This window comes from Camelina sativa, chromosome 14, assembly GCF_030686135.1.
Source record: "Camelina sativa cultivar CO46 ecotype springtype chromosome 14, ASM3068613v1".
Taxonomy (NCBI): domain Eukaryota; kingdom Viridiplantae; phylum Streptophyta; class Magnoliopsida; order Brassicales; family Brassicaceae; genus Camelina; species Camelina sativa.
This window is the reverse complement of record NC_141893.1, coordinates 4,303,569-4,321,923: the sequence shown is the minus strand read 5'-3', so window position 1 is coordinate 4,321,923 and position 18,355 is coordinate 4,303,569. Positions and strand designations below refer to the sequence as shown.

The 18,355-nt window shown below is 34.7% G+C and overlaps 3 protein-coding genes across 3 annotated transcripts; 2 read left to right on the top strand and 1 right to left on the bottom strand.

Annotated features, from left to right (window-relative positions):
* Window positions 1–1,643: 1,643 nt before the first annotated feature.
* LOC104743219 (ribose-phosphate pyrophosphokinase 3, chloroplastic-like) lies at window positions 1,644–3,946 on the bottom strand. The gene is made up of 7 exons (XM_010464327.2): window positions 3,395–3,946; window positions 2,857–3,172; window positions 2,663–2,758; window positions 2,496–2,564; window positions 2,230–2,358; window positions 2,054–2,153; window positions 1,644–1,950 (listed from the first exon to the last, which is right to left on the bottom strand). Exons 1-7 carry the CDS (start codon window positions 3,787–3,789, stop codon window positions 1,817–1,819), a joined length of 1,239 nt encoding a protein of 412 aa, XP_010462629.2. The 5' UTR covers window positions 3,790–3,946; the 3' UTR covers window positions 1,644–1,816.
* A 2,442-nt stretch (window positions 3,947–6,388) lies between these two features.
* Window positions 6,389–7,260, top strand: LOC104739692 (cyclin-dependent kinase inhibitor). The gene has a single exon (XM_010460128.3). It carries the CDS (start codon window positions 6,561–6,563, stop codon window positions 6,894–6,896), a length of 336 nt encoding a protein of 111 aa, XP_010458430.1. The 5' UTR covers window positions 6,389–6,560; the 3' UTR covers window positions 6,897–7,260.
* Window positions 7,261–12,728: 5,468 nt separating this feature from the next.
* On the top strand, window positions 12,729–18,355 carry LOC104739690 (ABC transporter B family member 10-like). The gene is made up of 13 exons (XM_087485063.1): window positions 12,729–13,133; window positions 13,379–13,433; window positions 13,535–13,710; window positions 14,158–14,358; window positions 14,452–14,711; window positions 14,806–15,334; window positions 15,418–15,785; window positions 15,886–16,274; window positions 16,371–16,612; window positions 16,730–16,977; window positions 17,059–17,471; window positions 17,595–17,935; window positions 18,021–18,355. Exons 1-13 carry the CDS (start codon window positions 12,879–12,881, stop codon window positions 18,222–18,224), a joined length of 3,681 nt encoding a protein of 1,226 aa, XP_087341189.1. The 5' UTR covers window positions 12,729–12,878; the 3' UTR covers window positions 18,225–18,355.

Below are 18,355 nucleotides of genomic sequence, written 5' to 3'. Positions count from 1 at the left end.
TAATTCTCTATTAAGAAATTCAATTATTCTTTTTCGATTTGTTTCCTTATTAGTGAACGTTCCAACTATCATTTTTTATTGGGTCAAGAGTAAATTTTAAGATTTCATTTGAACGAATACAACATAATAGGCCAATATTAGTAGATAACGATAAATTTTTAAAAATTAAGAAAATGACTGTGTTAGAAAAATATAGGTAATTACTGTTTATGAGAGAGAGAAAAATTCAAAACTGCTCTTAAACAAAAGACAAAGATACAATACAATAGTTTACTATTATTTATGAAAACATGTCACTGAATTTAAAAATCACGAAAAAGCATATCATTTGATAAACAAAGTGTTTTTGATATTAAAATTATGTTTGCGGAAGAAATCACATATTCCCTCTTTCCCTAATAAATAAATTTTTATTTGTAAATTAATTTCAAATTATTTTTTGATAGATAAAGAAACTATAAACTAATTGATAAATGACATGTGTCAAAAAACATAAAATAATATGATTGTTTTAGTTTTTTAATCTAAAAAATAATCTTAATAAATAACATGTAATATAAAAAAACAACATGTTAAAAAGAGAAGTTTTTTGTTATTAAGTGTATTACAAAAAAACGACATATATTAAAAAAAAAAAGTTTTGTAAATTTGTAACCCCTCGGCAAGCGTATTAATGTAGACTAAAGTTAGTTTGTTAACTTTTTTTTAATGCTATAGTCATTTAGTATCTCCTTTTTAATAAAAGAGAAGTACACAACATAGTTTTTGTAGATTTTATATTTTTAATAAATGGTTACAAATAGTTATAAATAGGTTATAGATTAATCTATATATTAATCGGTTACACATAAATATTGGGTGCAACCTTAATTGGGGATATTCCAAATTGATAATTTATATATTAATGGTAACAAATAAAATCATGGATATTCCAAACTGTATTTTTAGAAGATTTTAGTCCTATATCAAGTTGTTTTCAAAGATCTTTAAACATAATATTACAAATTTATTTTCCACAGATTTTATTGATAAACCACAACGTTCAATAAAAATTAGGACATGTGCTAGAGCAAGGATTGAAATATTTTTTATTTATATTATAATTTTAAGACTTGCATACTTCAGCACGGGTTAAATTTTTATATACTCTAGCACGGAAAATACTGGACACACTCTAGCACAGGTTAATAATTTTATATACTCTAGCACGGATTAAAATTAACAATATAAGAATTACATAATAGATTTACATTTTATGAGTGATATTTACCATAAAAATTATTTGTATGAGTTGCATCAAAATAATATTATAAACAATTATATATATAATATTTTAAAAATAATTAAAAATAATATTATCTGGCTATAGCATGGATCCAAATCTAGTATATAGTATATTGAGTATCACGTGACACAATAAACAATTAACCAAAAGTTGTATAGGATCTTTCCACAGCCAGATACAGCCTATGAATCGTATCAGTTAGGCTTTACTAAGCATTTAAAGTCACACTGACTAAAGACAGAAAATATTTCTTCTTTTTTTTTTTGTTGGAGAATATAAATACAAGGTTACAACTTTAATTTAACTAGCTAAAAATAGTAATAAGAAAATCCAATAATGCAGTGTACACAAAAAGAAGTGAAATGAAACATTATTATATTATTGGATTTTCCTACATTAAAAACAAAACAAACAAACAACCTCTTTCAATGGAAAATGCTTCAATCGAGACTATACACCAAAGTTCATAAATCAGCTTTGTCCAAACCCAAAAATTACTTGCAGCTGGATTCCTACTCGAATAACAGAAGCTTAAACTTGAAGAGCAGAAGCGATGGAGCCAGCCAGGCTAAGAACTTCAAAAGGAGGTTTATTCATCACCTCTTTCACAGTCAACCCACACGAGTCTGTGATCCAGAAATAGCTCAGACCTTCCGCGGGATCACCTGCACCACGGAAAGACAAATTACAAGATTTTAAGCATGTCGCAAAGAAACAGAACATGATTCTGTTTAGACTGAGTCAAAACATTTGTATAATAGTTGTAACCTGTAGTGTCAAGCTTGAAACGATTCCATGAACTCTTGGGGAAGATCCCGTGTGTTACATATGCGCTAATTTTCGCTGCTCCATGTGCAGCTAAGACTTTCTGAAGGGGGCAAGAATTAGTGGTTAGTTATGAATAAGTGAGAACACTTTTTGAGAGTTGGATCTGAGTAAAGTACCTGGCATTCAATTAGTGTGCCACCCGACTGAACCAAATCATCGACAATCACAACGTGCCTTCCTTCAGCGTCTCCCTCTTTAATACGCACTATTCGTTTGTCTCCCATTCTTACCTTGTTGCAAACAATCTGAAAGACAAAGAGGATAACTTGGCAAATCAAATTAATGTTCAGATTTGCTGTTCAAGACTGGATGATGCAATGCTTGCTTGGAGTTAAAACGTTCCACACTGTAAGATGCTAATGAATGGTGGTCAGTGTATTACCGTTGGATAATGTTGGAGTTGTTTGTGGAAACGTTTCCATGCTCCATCATCTGGGAATGCAATAGATATCTGAAACAAATGAAGAACAGCAACCAAAAATGAATTGCATCTTGTTAATATCTACTCTACATGATAGAATTGTGACAACCAGAGGGAAAGAGACTTACGTTATCGGAGTCAGGTAGGCTCTGGAGTCTGCTCTTGAGCAATGGTATACCACTTTCAAAGCAAGGGAGTATAGTATCGCCAAAATAGAATCTTTCCTACAAAATCCAAACAGAAAACAGGCAAAATCTAGATGAAACCATCGACAACAAAAAGAGAGAAGTCATGAGCATTGATCATGGTTGTAAACAAAGACCTGCAAGGCATGTATATCAAAGGTAACTAAGCTAGTAGGTCCTCCTCTAGAAGCCGGTATATTTGAGAGTATCCTAGCGAGAGTGAAAGCAGTCGCCACATCTCCTTCATCTTCCATTCTCTCAGAAGTTCCAGTGGGGAAGAAAGGAAGAACAAGTGTAAACGAGGAAACAAAAAGCTTAGGCAGAGCATAAATAACCGAGAGTTGCTCGAAGATCACAGCAGGTGAGCTGAACGAAGCCAAGAAAGCAACGTGCTGCCCACGAATGCCTTGAGCATTTTGTATGAACAAATTAGGGAACCCATCATCAAATTTCCTAAAAAAAACAAGAACAACGATTGTGATTACTTAGTGATCAAGAACCTTAAACCTCTTCCAACTAATTTGAATCCGCTTAAAGGTCTCGACTTTACAGAGCTAACTCATCTCAAGGTCTCGAATTTGAACTCGCATTGTCAAAAAATCAATTTTTTTGAAAACCAAACCCATGATGAATCTGGAATGAATTAGATAGAGAGATGAGAGGGTTTTAATTTACTTCCAATTGATGCTTCGTAGCTCGATGCAATCAGATTGAGATACAATTCTCTCGGCGAGATCTTTAGTCTCGTCGCTGTGGAAGAGACATACGCGCTTGGAACACTTGGCACCGGATTCCGACGCCGACGCCGCCGCCATGGATATCGAAGAAGATGAATTCGGATTAATTAGGCTGATGGGATCTCCATTGGATAAGAAATCGAGGCTCCGGTGACCCGACGACTGGTTCTCTAAGCTTCTGACTCCGCACTTCACGCAGCGATTACCGACTGTAGCAGTTTTGAAATTAAGCAAAGACGAAGAAGACGATAACGACGAGGAAAAAGAAGAGCTAAATCGAGACAGGGAGAGTGAAGCAGCGGTGGTTGCATTCGCCGGAGAAATAGCCGCCATTACCGAACACGAAGGGTCAAGATTACGAATTTTCCGGCGGATATCTTCAAATTAATTAACGAATTCTTTTTTTGGGGGGGGGGGGGGGGGTGTGTGTGTGTTTATAAGAAAAAATCTGACATGTGGCGAAGACTATGCTGAATGACATAAACACCCCTATCTGTCAAATGGGGCACGTTATAAAAGTTGTTGGATAGTTTCGGTTTAATTTACCTAAGTAGTTAACCATCGGTTCGGTTCGAGTTTTTGATTTTATCCGAATACCGAAATCGAAACTCGGTTCAGGATTGCTGCAACCTGAATGTTAAGTACAAATATAAACAGAAAACTATACGGTTTGTATTGGTTTAGTTATAAAGGGAGATTCGGTTAATTTCCGGTTCAAGAGGACAAATTTGGGAAGATATACGCGCCGGCTATGAGGAAAAAGAAAATGGTGTTAGTGTAAGTTGAAACTAAAAAAAAGCATTATAATTTAGAAGTTTCAAACTATCAAAATAGTATTCTTTAACTAGTATTATTCCATTGGTAAACAAGAGGCTGCTACAAATATGTATATTTTAGGATTTCGTGCACTAATAAAATAATGGTTTACGAAAACTGAAATTCAGAAGACTACTTAGTAAAGGTCAATCTAGATAGGCAAACTCGAGCTAAAGTAATCACAAAATTGGTCGTTGCCAAAAAAAAATGGACACCGAGCAAAAACCTCTCAATAAAATGTTTTGAGAGGGTGCTAAAGAAGAATGACTTTTGAGCATCAAACGTTCGAATCTATACTTGACCGGCGGTGATTATTAGAAAATCAAAACATAGGAGTAGGACCGTCCAATTGAACTCTTGAATCTCACACACTCAACGACTCTTTGTCTCTTTCCATCTCGTTACTCCATTTATTATTACTTGCATCTAAAAGGATATATTTATTACTATTTCTGTTCCTAAATGCTTTGACATTTTCATATATCTCTTTTTTTTTTTTTTTTTATAACTTGTTGGTTGGAAAAATAATATATCAACCATTAAATAATAGTATTCAGTGTGGAAAAAAAAACATAAAATGGGAAAATCATTTTAATCTACAAATTAATTGATTAGTAACCAAAAAAAAAAAATCTCAAAACATTAATCAATTAGAAACAGAGGAGTATATACAAGAAACTAATAGTATTACATATACAGTACTATTAGCTCGGTGTATTAAAAAGATGTGCTAAAAATAAATGCATATGAACTACAGAAGTATTAAATACATATAGTTATTTTAAATTCACCTAGCCTATTAGCTCACGCGTTTCCTCGGGTTCCCTATTCTCAATTTCTCATTTAAAACTCATTTTTGTTTATCTCTTCACGGGCTCTCTCTGTTCATATGAACTCTTCTTTCTTGATCAGATATAATCCTCCCATTTCGTTTTCATTTGACTATGTCTTTTTTACATTGATACATAAGACCATGGAACTTAAACATTGATACAACTGAGAAGCAAATAGAGTTATGTATTATGTATAAAGACACTAAATACAGTTACATTAAATTCACCTAGCTAGCTAATTAGGTCATTTTCAAAATTTTAAATTCCTAGGTCATTTTCATTATAGATCATGCAGCCTGCACGTAACTTTAATTGCATTTGAGGTTTATCTTATCTGTGAAACCAACAAATTTATTAAGCTTATAAACTGTGTAAATACGATCTTAATTTAGTAAATGATTTTTAAATTCATTATAATAATATAATATAAATTTTAAATGTACAAAACATCATAGACGAGTTTTTAGCCATTTTGGCCACGTAGTTGATACACTTCACCGGATAAGATGATGGTTTTCACGTTTGTTAATATGGGCGTGTTAAAACTTAGGACAAACAAAATGCTGAAAACAATACTGAGCGAGACAAAAACAAAAAGAAAGAGAAAAAGAGTTTTTGTTTATCCATTATATAGTTACCAATGATTTTCTAAAATCCTTGATTTGTCCTTTCAAACATATCAAAAATTATGTTTTAACTTCAATCCTGTTTGCACAAAAAAAAAAAAAAAAAAACTTCAATCCTATATATAAGAAACAATCGATCGAGTTACATATTTTGTATTTGTGTTCCGAAGACTTGCATAACTGTTTACTTAAATAAGCTCATATCTATAGTTTAAAAGCTTTTTAAAGAAGTTGGTTCCATAAGAGAAACCTCAAATGCAATATTTAAAGTAACCTGCAGGCCGCATGATCTAGCCCTAATAAAAATGACCTAGAAATTAAAAATTTGAAAACTTTAGGAATCGTTTGCTTACTTCTCTCATGCTCCTTTATTCCCTCCAAGTACTCTCTGCCCTCACTCATCAGTAAACAAGTAATAAATATGATGAGTATTTTTTAAAGTACGTACAACTCTATATCACTGTCTTTATATAATTTTTAAATTATTTCGGTCCAATAATTAAATTTGAAAATATAAAAAAAACAAATAACCTTATCAATAATTTATATTCATAAAAAGAGGAAAATTACCGAACTGAATCGACATCACTGCCGATCTGATGTAATTAATACGTTGTTGACTATAAAACCATCCTCTGAGAAAAAATGTCCCCTTCACTTCATACTCGCGAGTCGCCACCAAAGTTCACCACACACAATAAAAGTAACTTACAGTATTTTTTTAAAAAAGAGAGAGAGAAAACAAAACGTCTCACTCAATCCCTCCCTCCACATATTGATCCTTAACAAATCCCCTGTTTTCTCCACTTCACGTCCGAGAGAAGAAGTCATGGGAATATCAAACCAACCTCACCACCACCAACTCGAAGGAGGTGAGATACGAGAAACTGCCGACGGTAAAAAATGGGTCATCGCTGGAATTACCTCACGTTCGCCGCTCAAGCAGATTAATCTATCCCCAGGTGTCACAGTCACCGAAACAGAGGATCAAGATCAGTGTCCTACAACACCTACGGCTGTTTCCTTCAGAATTCCAAGGGTTCAGCCGTGTCCAGCGGCTCCAAGGAAGAGTAAGCCGTCCTCTAAATGCAGTTACAGCGCGGCCACTAGAGAATTCTTCTCTCCGCCTGACCTCGAAACCGTTTTCATTCAGAGAGCTAGTTAACTCTGTTTTCACAAGTCTCTCACCTCTCTCTCTCTCTCTCTCTCTTTCTAACCTTCTCTAGGGTTTCAAATCATAGGATAATATATTCTCTCTGTTTTAGCTTAAATTCTCGATTCTGGTTTAGCACTTGGGTTCTTGAACTAAGAAACTAAATTTACTCTATTTGCTTGTATCAATGTTAGGTGTTAGGACACTAATCAAGGTTAGTGAATAGAAAGTGTTTCATGTTTATGTACATTTCATCTCCTCCTGTTTTCAGTAGAATTTAGGTATATAATTTTTACCTTTTTTCCATTTACAATTTTTGTATTTTAATTTCTTGATCTTGGTTATTTTTAGTCATTCTTTAATTTAGCACTCAAAATCATTTGAAAAAGAAACTAAAAAATATTGTATATATATATATATACATGTCATTCTTTCTCAATGTAGTTATATTTTCATGGAAGTTTGAGATGATATTAACAATCACTAACAATATGGTTCACAGATCAAAAGTTTTACACTTTATCTACCTTATTGTTTACTTTTATCTCTATCTTTTTTTTTTTTAGACAAAAACTCTTTACAAATAAAAAGTAATCTTTCTTCTTTGTTTAAAAACTAAAAGAATCTGTTTTTATTCATTTCTAAAATGGTTGGAAACTTGAAAGAATGCAAAAATCTCTCTCTTTATATCCAAAGAACACGGGAGTGTCTTCTTCTCGTTAGATCTCAACAATCTCTTCATTTTATCGCAAAAATTTTCCACCACTTGGAGTGTTCTAACAGTTGTATATGTACATGATAATGCACGCATTTATTGTTTACATCATTCGCATAATCTAGGACATGGTTGGAGAATTTTTGTTAAAGAAGCTTTTCTTTTGTTATACATCAAAAACTTTATTTGGGGGTGGCATCTAATCGGTTTTCCCGGTTTTTTTTGTTTTTTCTCATTCCAAAAATTTTACATGAACTGAGTAAGATATGTTTAATTTTCACTTTTAAACAGTTTTATAAAACACAACTTTAAGAATTTTCAAACTGTATCTGTCAATCTGTCATTTTAAATTTGATCTGCTTTAAAAATATTTGTCGACCTGTTTGGAGTTCTTTATATTTTGTTTAACTTATGCACAAAAATGCATGCAATTACGTTGGTAATATTTTAAATGCGTCAGAAATAAATAAAGGATTTTTTTAATATGCATCAAACGTCATTCGATGATAAGTGACAGCCACCGACGACGCAAGTGGAATCCTAGAAAAGAATACGCCAAAAAGTTTTTAGTTATGTTCTCATTGTATCAAAATTTCCAAATTTTGGAAGTTTTCGATCGGTTTTGTAATAGTATTATTTTTGTCTTCTTTTCCGTCGAATAATATTATTTTTGTCTAAATAACTATTATCGTACTATACATATCATCATCTTTTTTAGTTTTTTTTTTTGTGGTTTTCCTTATTTTAATATGTGTATATGATGTTACGAATATGCGAATATAGTCTCTTTCTTGGTAGCATGATTGTACATAATGCTGTGGTTTGAAATTTTGAATGTGATCAATAATTATACGGCTCATTTGTCAGGTTAAACCACATCTATATTAACATATTATAATACGGAATCTTATTGTAGTAGTATATATGCTTACAAAGGTTAACCTTTTTATCAATAGAAAAGAAAAAGAGATTAGTAATATTATAAGTGGCGAAGTAGCAATCTATTCATGTAAATGAACAAGCCTTTTCTTGTGAGTGAATTAACTAGCAGTTGATTTACCTCTTGAAGTTTTTCCCCATATTTTGGATCAAATTTGAGTGCCTCCATGTTGTGGTACACGGTGTGTGCACACGTCAATCTTCTCATAGGTGTTTATGATAATTCCAGCACCAAAACAACCTACAATATGTAAGCCAAAGTAAAAAAAAAACTTAGCGATTACAATTACTATTAGTATTACTGACTATATAAGAAGTATACCTTTCGGTTGTTTCCAGATTAACAACGGAAGAAATGATGCGCCGAGCAAGCTTGGAGAACATTTTTAACCCGAAAGGTGAAAACGGTTCGTGGTCATCTGTTAAGTAAAATAAATAAGAGATAATTTTAAAAAAAAATTAACAGATGATCAAGTCCTACTTTTCCAATTACTTTCCAAATGAAGAAAAAGTACCACCTAAACGACGTCAAAGCTAGAAAGAAGAAAAGTCTCGTCAACATGACAAAGTTTGAAAGTGAATTACTGCTCGTCAGTATTAGTGTAAAATGTATTACTTATTTCTTTTATGTATTTCTCCTCTCCTCCTTGTTGACTGAACAAATAATGTATATCCAACATCCTTACAGTTACAAAAAAAAATAAAAGAAAACAAATGTATGAATGTTACCTTTTAAAAGAAAACATATTTGGAGAATCACATTGAAAAAGGTGCTAATTATTGGACTCCACATGGTTAAAGATCCCATAATTTGGCGATCCCGGTGCGTTGTACTTGAAAGAGCCGATAACCTCATCCTTCAAAAACTGAAAATTGTACTATTATAAAGTTATTTTAGTGCGAGTTTTAAGTATAATTATTGCAAAAAAGAAATGAAAATGAGTAATATCATTAGATCGTAGAAAGAAATTGACCAGTAAATTAATCGGTGAAGATTTCAAACTGCATTGACACTTGCTATGTTTTTCTAGACACGTGGTTTAACCAACAATTCAATAGTTCATGTTGGATAATGCAACTTATCCGTATAAGAAGCAGTTATAGCGACGTGAAAGAAAGAAAAAAAATCTGACCAAATTCAGAGGAATTATTACAAATTTTCTATGCGTCTTTGGTTACAAACTACATCTAATTTGAGTTAATAACCTTTTCACTGCAACAAAAGCTTTGTTATGTTGTATACATTTCCTTTTTTATATATTACTAGATTTGATGCCAAACATTTCCCAAGAAAAGAACAACATATACATGCAACGACATGTTTGTACACAGATTAAAACAATAGGTAACAAATGGAGTAAATTTCATATATAATATTAACCACAATTATATATGGATCTTTCCGTCTTCATAACATCAAAAAGGAAATTATTAAAACTTTCACCTAGCTATTTGCTCGCCATGTTCAACCTGTTGTCTGTTTGACGAACCATATATGCAATTCTTTCTGTCATCCCAAATGTGGTTTAGTTGTCTAATTCAAATTGGATGTAAAAAGTCTAACAAAGAGTTTATGTCCAGAGAAGTTTGAAGAGTATAAACGCAAGTCATTTCGCAAAAAAATTTGTTTGTTTTTCTTTTCATGTCTTTTTGGTTTGTCTAATTCAAAATCAGCTTTTACTAATATTTTATAACATTGTGTAAAGCATATTTTTTCGCTGGGCATCAAACTAGGAGCACAACAGAACCAACCATTGGGTTTAACAACTAGGCCACCATATCCGGTGATTAAAACAAATGCATTAACCAGAGTGCATGGACAGAAAAAACGTGGAAACATAGGAACGCACAACTACTCAAAGAAAGAAGTCAGCAACAACGTAGCATGCACTTGTCGAGTGAGCTTTTGTCGTTTCTTGTAGTTGAAATTTCTAAAAGGTTCCTTTCTTTTTGTTAGATAAGTTTTTTCTTATGTTAAAGTTGTTAAATAAGTTACTTATTTAATAAACCATATTTACTTTCATTTTTCGTTTGATTTCTAATGTTTTTCTTAGTTGTATGTTTCTTCCGTTTGTAATGTCTTTTTTATCTACTAATGATACCATCAACAATGAGATCCGATACATTTTACAAACACCGCCAGCTTAAGTTGGATTTACTTCAATCAGATGACAAAAACGATGACACTGAAATTTCACTGTTTAAGATGGATTCTTTCACCTCTTTTTACTAAATTTTAAAAGCATTACCAAGGATGCGAAACCATAATTTACGTACACAGGACTCATGAGGTTTGACGTCAATGATTCCAGAATCGTACAATGATACGGAACCAACCATTTTGCTAATTATAATTCATTGACTAAAAACTAATTTTAGCACTTAAAATAACTTACAAAACATTTCTTTCTTTCAGATAATATCATAAAGGGTAAAACTGTCAATTGAAGCAAACATGAGAATCTAGCACCTTTTTTATTTCCCGCGAATGCGTATGCGATGATGCAGCACCACTTATCTATTTAACGGCAAAACAACTGAATATTTTAATTCTTTTGGGAAAAAAGAAAGTGAAGAAAGTGGCAAACTTTGAGTTGGACTATGACTTGGACCAAACATAAAATGTGATATCACTATCCAATAATTATCAACTCCACCTTCGAAGATAAAATAAAATAAGCCTCCTTCTAATCTCGTCATCTCTATATATATTAGCCCATTGAGATAAAGATTTCACCCACAAATCTTCAAACTCAAAATAGTTCATACAAAAAGAAAATAATAAAAAAAAATCGTCAAGGGAATGAAACCGGCAGAAAAAATGCAGACAAAGCCATTCAAGGAGGAGTCAGAGGAACACCACTTTGGAAAATATCCTCAACAGTTTGTTTAGCTTTGGCCATGAGAAGCGAGAAGACAAGAAAAACAAAAACAAAGCTTTTCTTTTTTATCTTATGGTAACGGCAAAACGGCAAGTCATATATCGGCATCAGGCTCGTGTTCGAGTTCTATTGATTTTGATTTCGGTGGTATGATCGATCTTAAGCTGTTTTAAGATTCGTATGCTACGGAATCCAATCATCTTTTTTTTAATATTATGTTCAATGAGAAATTAAGAAAATCATAATTTGGGTCGTCTTGTGATGTGTGTTTCTTTAATTTCCAGTGTTTTGGTAATAAAATTGGATTATGTTTGCTCATGATGTTTCTTTATTAATTTTCATGTTTCTATGATAGTGAATTTATAATAAGAAATTCTTAAAACTTGTTTTTTTTCCTCTCGATCGTGTATCTGGAAATCTTGATTGTCCCTAAAGGCCTAACCTGTTTGTTCCATGGAATTTTTAAAATTATAAAGCTAATTACCATCACCTCAGTCATATATATATATATATATATATATGTCATACAAAGCTTCAGTTGGAGATCAGTGAAACATCTACATAATATTCTAATGCAAGAACTAATTTCACATTTAAAGGAAGAAATAAACCATATACTGGCGGAATAAAAGAAAAGAAGAGAAACCCATATACTATACAGATACGGTACTAAATTGACAAATACACCTGAACTGTCCCATTGAATTTTGATGGTATAATAAAAAAATATAGGATTCTATATTGTGAGTCGAATCATACGAATCAATCCTATATATGTTGATAGCGACGATTAATACATATGTTAAAATATTTTAATGATCAGTTACAGATATATGGATTGTCATTTTCTTTTTGAGTCTTTCTCTAATTCCATTTATATTTGATATTCGTGTACTTAAAATGGAATATTTTTTCGCCAAAAGAAATTGGAATATCTAATTTTTCTATCTAAACGTTTTTGCTAGTAAAGTATTACTTGTCGTTACCATTTTTCCAATATTTTCTGATTTTTTTCCTATAAAATTTTGCTTAGCATGCAGCCAGCTTTTAAATTTATATTCTTACTTATAAAGTATAGACATGCATGCATTCCTAAATGATATCTCTTACCTCTTCTTGAATCGAATTTTCTATACTTCTTTATTGCATTTACGATGAATATATGAACAAATTGGCTTAAAAAAATAAAATAGTTTGGTATAAAAATAAAATAAAAACAATACTAGAAATAAAACTCTATTTAGAAGATTATTATATTATGGAAATTATTATATTTAGAAGATCAAGACTAGAAATAAAATAAAACTCATAGTTTGCAGTTACATACAAAACTAGTTTTATGTCCACTAATTAAAGATCTCCTCTCCTATATATAAGATACCATCTCATTTCTGGTGTCTCTCTCGAACCAAAATCTCTACTCCCTTTCTCTCTAGTTTCTCCACTCAAAAGTGCAAAATGCAGCCGTCTGGCGATTCAGCAACAGAAGCCTTGGCAGCGACCAAGAAGAAGAAGGAGCGGCCAAGTGTGTCATTTCTTAAGCTCTTCTCCTTTGCTGATTTCTACGATTGCGTTCTGATGGCTCTTGGATCCATTGGTGCTTGCATTCACGGAGCCTCCGTTCCAGTTTTCTTCATCTTCTTCGGCAAACTCATCAACATCATCGGTCTAGCTTATCTCTTCCCGCGAGAAGCTTCTCACAAAGTCGCCAAGGTTCATATATATCCTCCACTTTATCTTTTATGTCCAAGATTTGCAGTTAAGGAGTAACATTTTGATGAACACGTATCCTAAAGTGGTTTAATTAAGATTTAATAAATCAAAATTTTCTTCAAAATAAAACTATCTTCTTCTTATTAGGTTTAAATTTGGTCAAAATGCTATTTAATTCATATGATGAAAGACATCTTGACTGATCTGTACCGGTCGCTTAAGTTTTTATTTCTCTGGTTGTGCAGTACTCGTTGGATTTTGTATATCTAAGTGTGGTGATACTCTTCTCATCATGGATAGGTAAATAACATAATAAAGAATGCATTAATTAAATCAAGGAAACATTATTATTACTAGTATATTTTAAGATAAGACAAAATAAAATAAATGAATGGAAACAGAGGTTGCATGCTGGATGCACACGGGAGAGAGACAAGCGGCGAAGATGAGAAAAGCTTATTTGCGGTCAATGTTAAGTCAAGACATAAGCTTGTTCGACACCGAATCTTCCACCGGAGAAGTTATATCCGCCATCACCTCCGACATCCTCGTCGTCCAAGACGCTATCTCCGAGAAGGTACGCTAAATCAAAATCAAATTAACCGGTATTTGGTTGTGTTTTCGTAGGTGTAGTACTGGTCTTAGTTATTCCAATCTGCTAATTAGTTTGTACAATATTTTTGGTTCAAATACAGTAACAATTTTTTTCTTTTCCATTGTTTTTTGGTAGATACATGAATAATATATTTTAATTATGATAAAAATTAATAATACTTAATCATAAAGATACAATGAACTTTATCTATAGTATTCTTCTATATGTGAAATGATTCTATAGTATTATGGATCTTTTAGTTTTCTTCAAGCATGCGCTTGTCTTATTTTTGTTTTTTCAAAGTCAATAAGTATTATGGCCTTACTCCAATAATAATAGAAAGATTTTTGCATGCATAATTTTTAAATGTGTTCACCTGAATCCGGTTCATGGTGTATAATAACCGTATGACCGGTACTTTTGTCACAGGTAGGGAATTTCTTGCACTACATAAGCCGGTTCATAGCCGGTTTTGTGATCGGATTTACTAGCGTGTGGCAAATTAGTCTTGTCACTCTCGCTATAGTCCCACTCATCGCTCTCGCTGGCGGAATCTACGCTTTTGTGGGCACTGGACTTATCGCCCGTGTCCGAAAATCATACGTCAAGGCCAACGAAATCGCAGAAGAGGTTTAGTAACTTGCGAAACAAGAAAACTATCTGAATGTGAACTTTCTTTTGTATTTTGATATCATATAAGTAAACTTCTCTGTTTGAATTTAGGTGATCGGGAATGTGAGGACCGTACAAGCCTTCACGGGAGAAGAAAAGGCGGTGAGTTCATACCTAGGAGCTTTGAAGAACACTTACACTTACGGGAGAAAAGCCGGTTTAGCCAAAGGACTAGGACTTGGTTCGATGCACTGTGTCCTGTTTTTATCTTGGGCTTTACTCATCTGGTTCACTAGCATCATTGTTCACAAGAGAATCGCTAATGGTGGCGAATCTTTCACGACCATGCTCAACGTTGTCATCGCTGGCTTGTAATATAAAGCTTCTTGATAACTTGCTCTGTTCATTGCCCGTGTTACTTTTTTTTCTTGATATTAGGTCTCTGTTTCTGGGGGTTTTGTACAGGTCTCTTGGTCAGGCGGCTCCAGATATTTCCACATTCATACGAGCGAGAGCTGCTGCATATCCGATTATTCAGATGATTGACCGGAACACGGAGGTGAAAACAGGTCGTAAACTCGGGGAAGTAGTCGGAGACATTCATCTTAAGGACGTGACTTTCACTTACCCGTCTCGCCCTGACGTGGTGATCTTTGACAAGCTAAACCTTGTGATCCCTGCGGGAAAAGTAGTGGCTCTTGTCGGTGGAAGCGGGTCCGGGAAAAGCACCTTAATATCGTTAATTGAAAGGTTCTACGAGCCTACCCAAGGGGCGGTGATGCTAGACGGGAACGATATCAGATACTTGGATCTTAAGTGGCTAAGAGGACATATTGGTCTGGTTAATCAAGAGCATGCCCTGTTTGCAACCACGATTCGTGAGAACATTATGTATGGTAAAGAAGATGCCACCACTGAAGATATCACCCATGCCGCAAAGCTCACGGAAGCTATTTCATTCATCAACAACCTCCCGGAAGGATTCGAAACCCAGGTCTTGTTAAAAAAGGATAGCTTAGAATACAAGAAATTAAAAACTAGAAACCCTAAATTTTGCTTGCTATTCGGTGTTAACAGGTAGGTGAGAGAGGGATTCAGCTATCTGGCGGGCAGAAGCAGAGGATCACGATTTCGAGAGCAATAGTAAAAAATCCGTCGATACTCTTACTTGATGAGGCAACAAGCGCACTAGACGCAGAGTCAGAGAAAAGCGTGCAGGAAGCTTTGGACAGAGTGATGGTTGGGAGGACGACGATCGTGGTGGCTCATAGACTCTCTACCGTAAGAAATGCTGACATCATAGCTGTCGTTGGAGGAGGGAAGATCATCGAGTCTGGAAGCCACAACGAACTCATCTCTAACCCAGATGGAGCTTACTCTTCTCTTCTTCGTATCCAAGAAGCTGCCAACCCTAACTTGAACCACACTCAAAGCTTACCAATCAGGTACCAATTGTACTTGCTTATATTCTTTTTTCCCGTATCTCAAACAGACTGAAACTTAAAAAAATAAACAAAAATACTCTGTTTTCTTTTGTTTTTGCAGTACAACCCCCTCGCCGGAACTACCAATAACAAAGACGGACCATTTCTCCATTCATCAACATGTAAAACAACCGGACACAAGTAGACATGCCAAAGTAACGTTGGGACGTTTATACTCTATGATACGTCCAGACTGGAAGTACGGAATATGTGGCACGTTAGGTTCCTTTGTTGCGGGAGCTCTAATGCCGCTTTTTGCGCTTGGGATCTCAGAGGCTTTAGTATCTTATTACATGGACTGGGACACAACTCAACACGAGGTCAAGAGAATCTCTATCCTCTTCTGTTGTGCCTCCGTCATCACTGTCATCTCACATGCCATTGAGCATACTAGCTTCGGTATTATGGGTGAGCGTCTCACTCTCCGAGTCCGACAGAAGATGTTTTCAGGTATTCACAAACACAACAACCGCGGTCTAAATCCTATCATTAGTTGTCTTAACATCGGTTGATCTAAATGTGTGATTGTTTTTCTTCTTGGTTTAGCAATCCTGAGGAATGAAATCGGGTGGTTTGATAAGGTCGATAACACTAGCTCGATGTTGGCCTCGCGGCTTGAAAGTGATGCGGCTTTACTTAAAACCATTGTGGTCGATAGATCGACGATTCTACTAGAGAATTTAGGTCTTGTTGTGACATCTTTCATCATTTCTTTTATACTCAATTGGCGTCTCACTCTTGTTGTCTTGGCCACATACCCCTTGATTATAAGCGGTCATATCAGCGAGGTAAAACTAAGCTTTTTGCCTTCTTTATATAAATTTCTGCGGTTGGTGTACATACTTTTTTTTTGGTTGCCAATCATGTTCTTACATAGTTTTTCTTTCTTGGTTGCTTTTGTTTAGAAACTTTTCATGCAAGGGTATGGAGGAAACTTGAGTAAAGCGTATTTAAAGGCTAACATGTTGGCCGGAGAGTCTATTAGCAACATTCGAACCGTGGCAGCCTTTTGTGCCGAGGAGAAGGTTCTAGATCTTTATTCTAAAGAGCTTCTAGAACCTTCCAAACGTTCTTTCAGGCGGGGACAGATGGCCGGTATTTTGTACGGTGTTTCTCAGTTCTTCATCTTCTCCTCCTACGGCCTTGCCCTTTGGTATATATATAAACAGTTCCACACACATAGTATAAGACTGTGAAGATTGAAACTTTATTGAAAGCTAAGATGTTTTTACAGGTACGGATCGATTTTGATGGGGAAAGGATTGTCAACTTTCGAATCTGTGATTAAAACATTCATGGTTTTGATCGTAACGGCGTTAGTGATGGGTGAAGTGTTGGCTCTAGCCCCGGATCTTCTTAAAGGAAACCAGATGGTTGCTTCAGTTTTCGAGCTATTGGACAGAAGAACTAAAGTTGTTGGAGATACTGGCGAGGAGCTAAGTAATGTGGAAGGCAAAATTGAGCTCAAAGATGTTCATTTCAGTTATCCTTCACGGCCTGATGTGACTATTTTCAGTGATTTTAACCTAAAAGTTCGTTCTGGCAAAAGCATGGCGCTAGTGGGACAAAGCGGGTCAGGGAAAAGCTCAGTCCTTTCACTCATTCTCAGATTCTACGATCCTACAGCTGGAATAATCATGATTGACGGTGAGCCAGCTCTTGACACAATAATTTCAATCACAAGAAACTCTGAGTACCACATGTTTCTTGCATCACAAGCCATTTGTTATTTGGTTTGAGTAAGCTGATTTTATCTTTCAACCTCTACAGGACAAGACATCAAGAAGCTGAAACTTAATTCAATGCGAAGACACATCGGTCTGGTTCAACAAGAACCTGCTCTTTTTGCGACGTCCATCTATGAGAACATCCTGTACGGTAAAGAAGGAGCTTCTGAATCTGAAGTCATGGAAGCAGCTAAGCTTGCAAACGCTCACAGCTTCATCAGTTCTCTTCCGGAAGGTTACTCAACAAAAGTCGGTGAACGAGGCATTCAGATGTCAGGTGGCCAGCGACAGAGGATCGCTATAGCTAGAGCCGTCCTCAAGAATCCCGAGATTCTGCTCCTTGACGAAGCCACAAGCGCCTTGGACGTTGAATCAGAGCGTGTGGTATGTAGGCTTTTTTCATTAAGATTTAGAGTTTTGCTCGAGATTTTCTACAGAGACTTACAGGTTTATACTAATGTATTGTTAGGTCCAACAAGCATTGGATCAGTTAATGAAGAACAGGACCACCGTGGTGGTAGCTCACCGGCTATCAACAATCAAGAACTCAGATATGATAAGTGTGATACAAGAAGGTAAGATCATACAGCAAGGCAGCCACAGTAGCCTCGTTAAGGACAAGAATGGTCCTTACTCTAAACTTATCAGTCTTCAGCGATCAGCAGCAAAGTAATCAATCCTTGGGAGTTATTATTGAATTGTCAAAACTCTTGTTTGTTTTTTCTTCTTCCACATTTCGATTTATTCGATATGATTATGCCACCCATCCTTTATGCTATTCATCTTGATTCACCCGTCTCAAAA

Excerpts from the sequence above, each read along its gene's own strand:
- LOC104743219 (XM_010464327.2), bottom strand. The coding sequence starts at position 3,789 with ATGGCGGCTATTTCTCCGGCGAATGCAACCACCGCTGCTTCACTCTCC. Across the intron at positions 2,759-2,856 it reads TTGATATACATGCCTTGCAG|GAAAGATTCTATTTTGGCGA; the intron begins GTCTTTGTTTAC and ends TGGATTTTGTAG. Across the intron at positions 2,565-2,662 it reads GCCTACCTGACTCCGATAAC|ATATCTATTGCATTCCCAGA; the intron begins GTAAGTCTCTTT and ends CATTTGTTTCAG.
- LOC104739692 (XM_010460128.3), top strand. The coding sequence starts at position 6,561 with ATGGGAATATCAAACCAACCTCACCACCACCAACTCGAAGGAGGTGAG.
- LOC104739690 (XM_087485063.1), top strand. The coding sequence starts at position 12,879 with ATGCAGCCGTCTGGCGATTCAGCAACAGAAGCCTTGGCAGCGACCAAG. Across the intron at positions 13,134-13,378 it reads CTTCTCACAAAGTCGCCAAG|TACTCGTTGGATTTTGTATA; the intron begins GTTCATATATAT and ends CTGGTTGTGCAG. Across the intron at positions 15,335-15,417 it reads CGGAAGGATTCGAAACCCAG|GTAGGTGAGAGAGGGATTCA; the intron begins GTCTTGTTAAAA and ends CGGTGTTAACAG.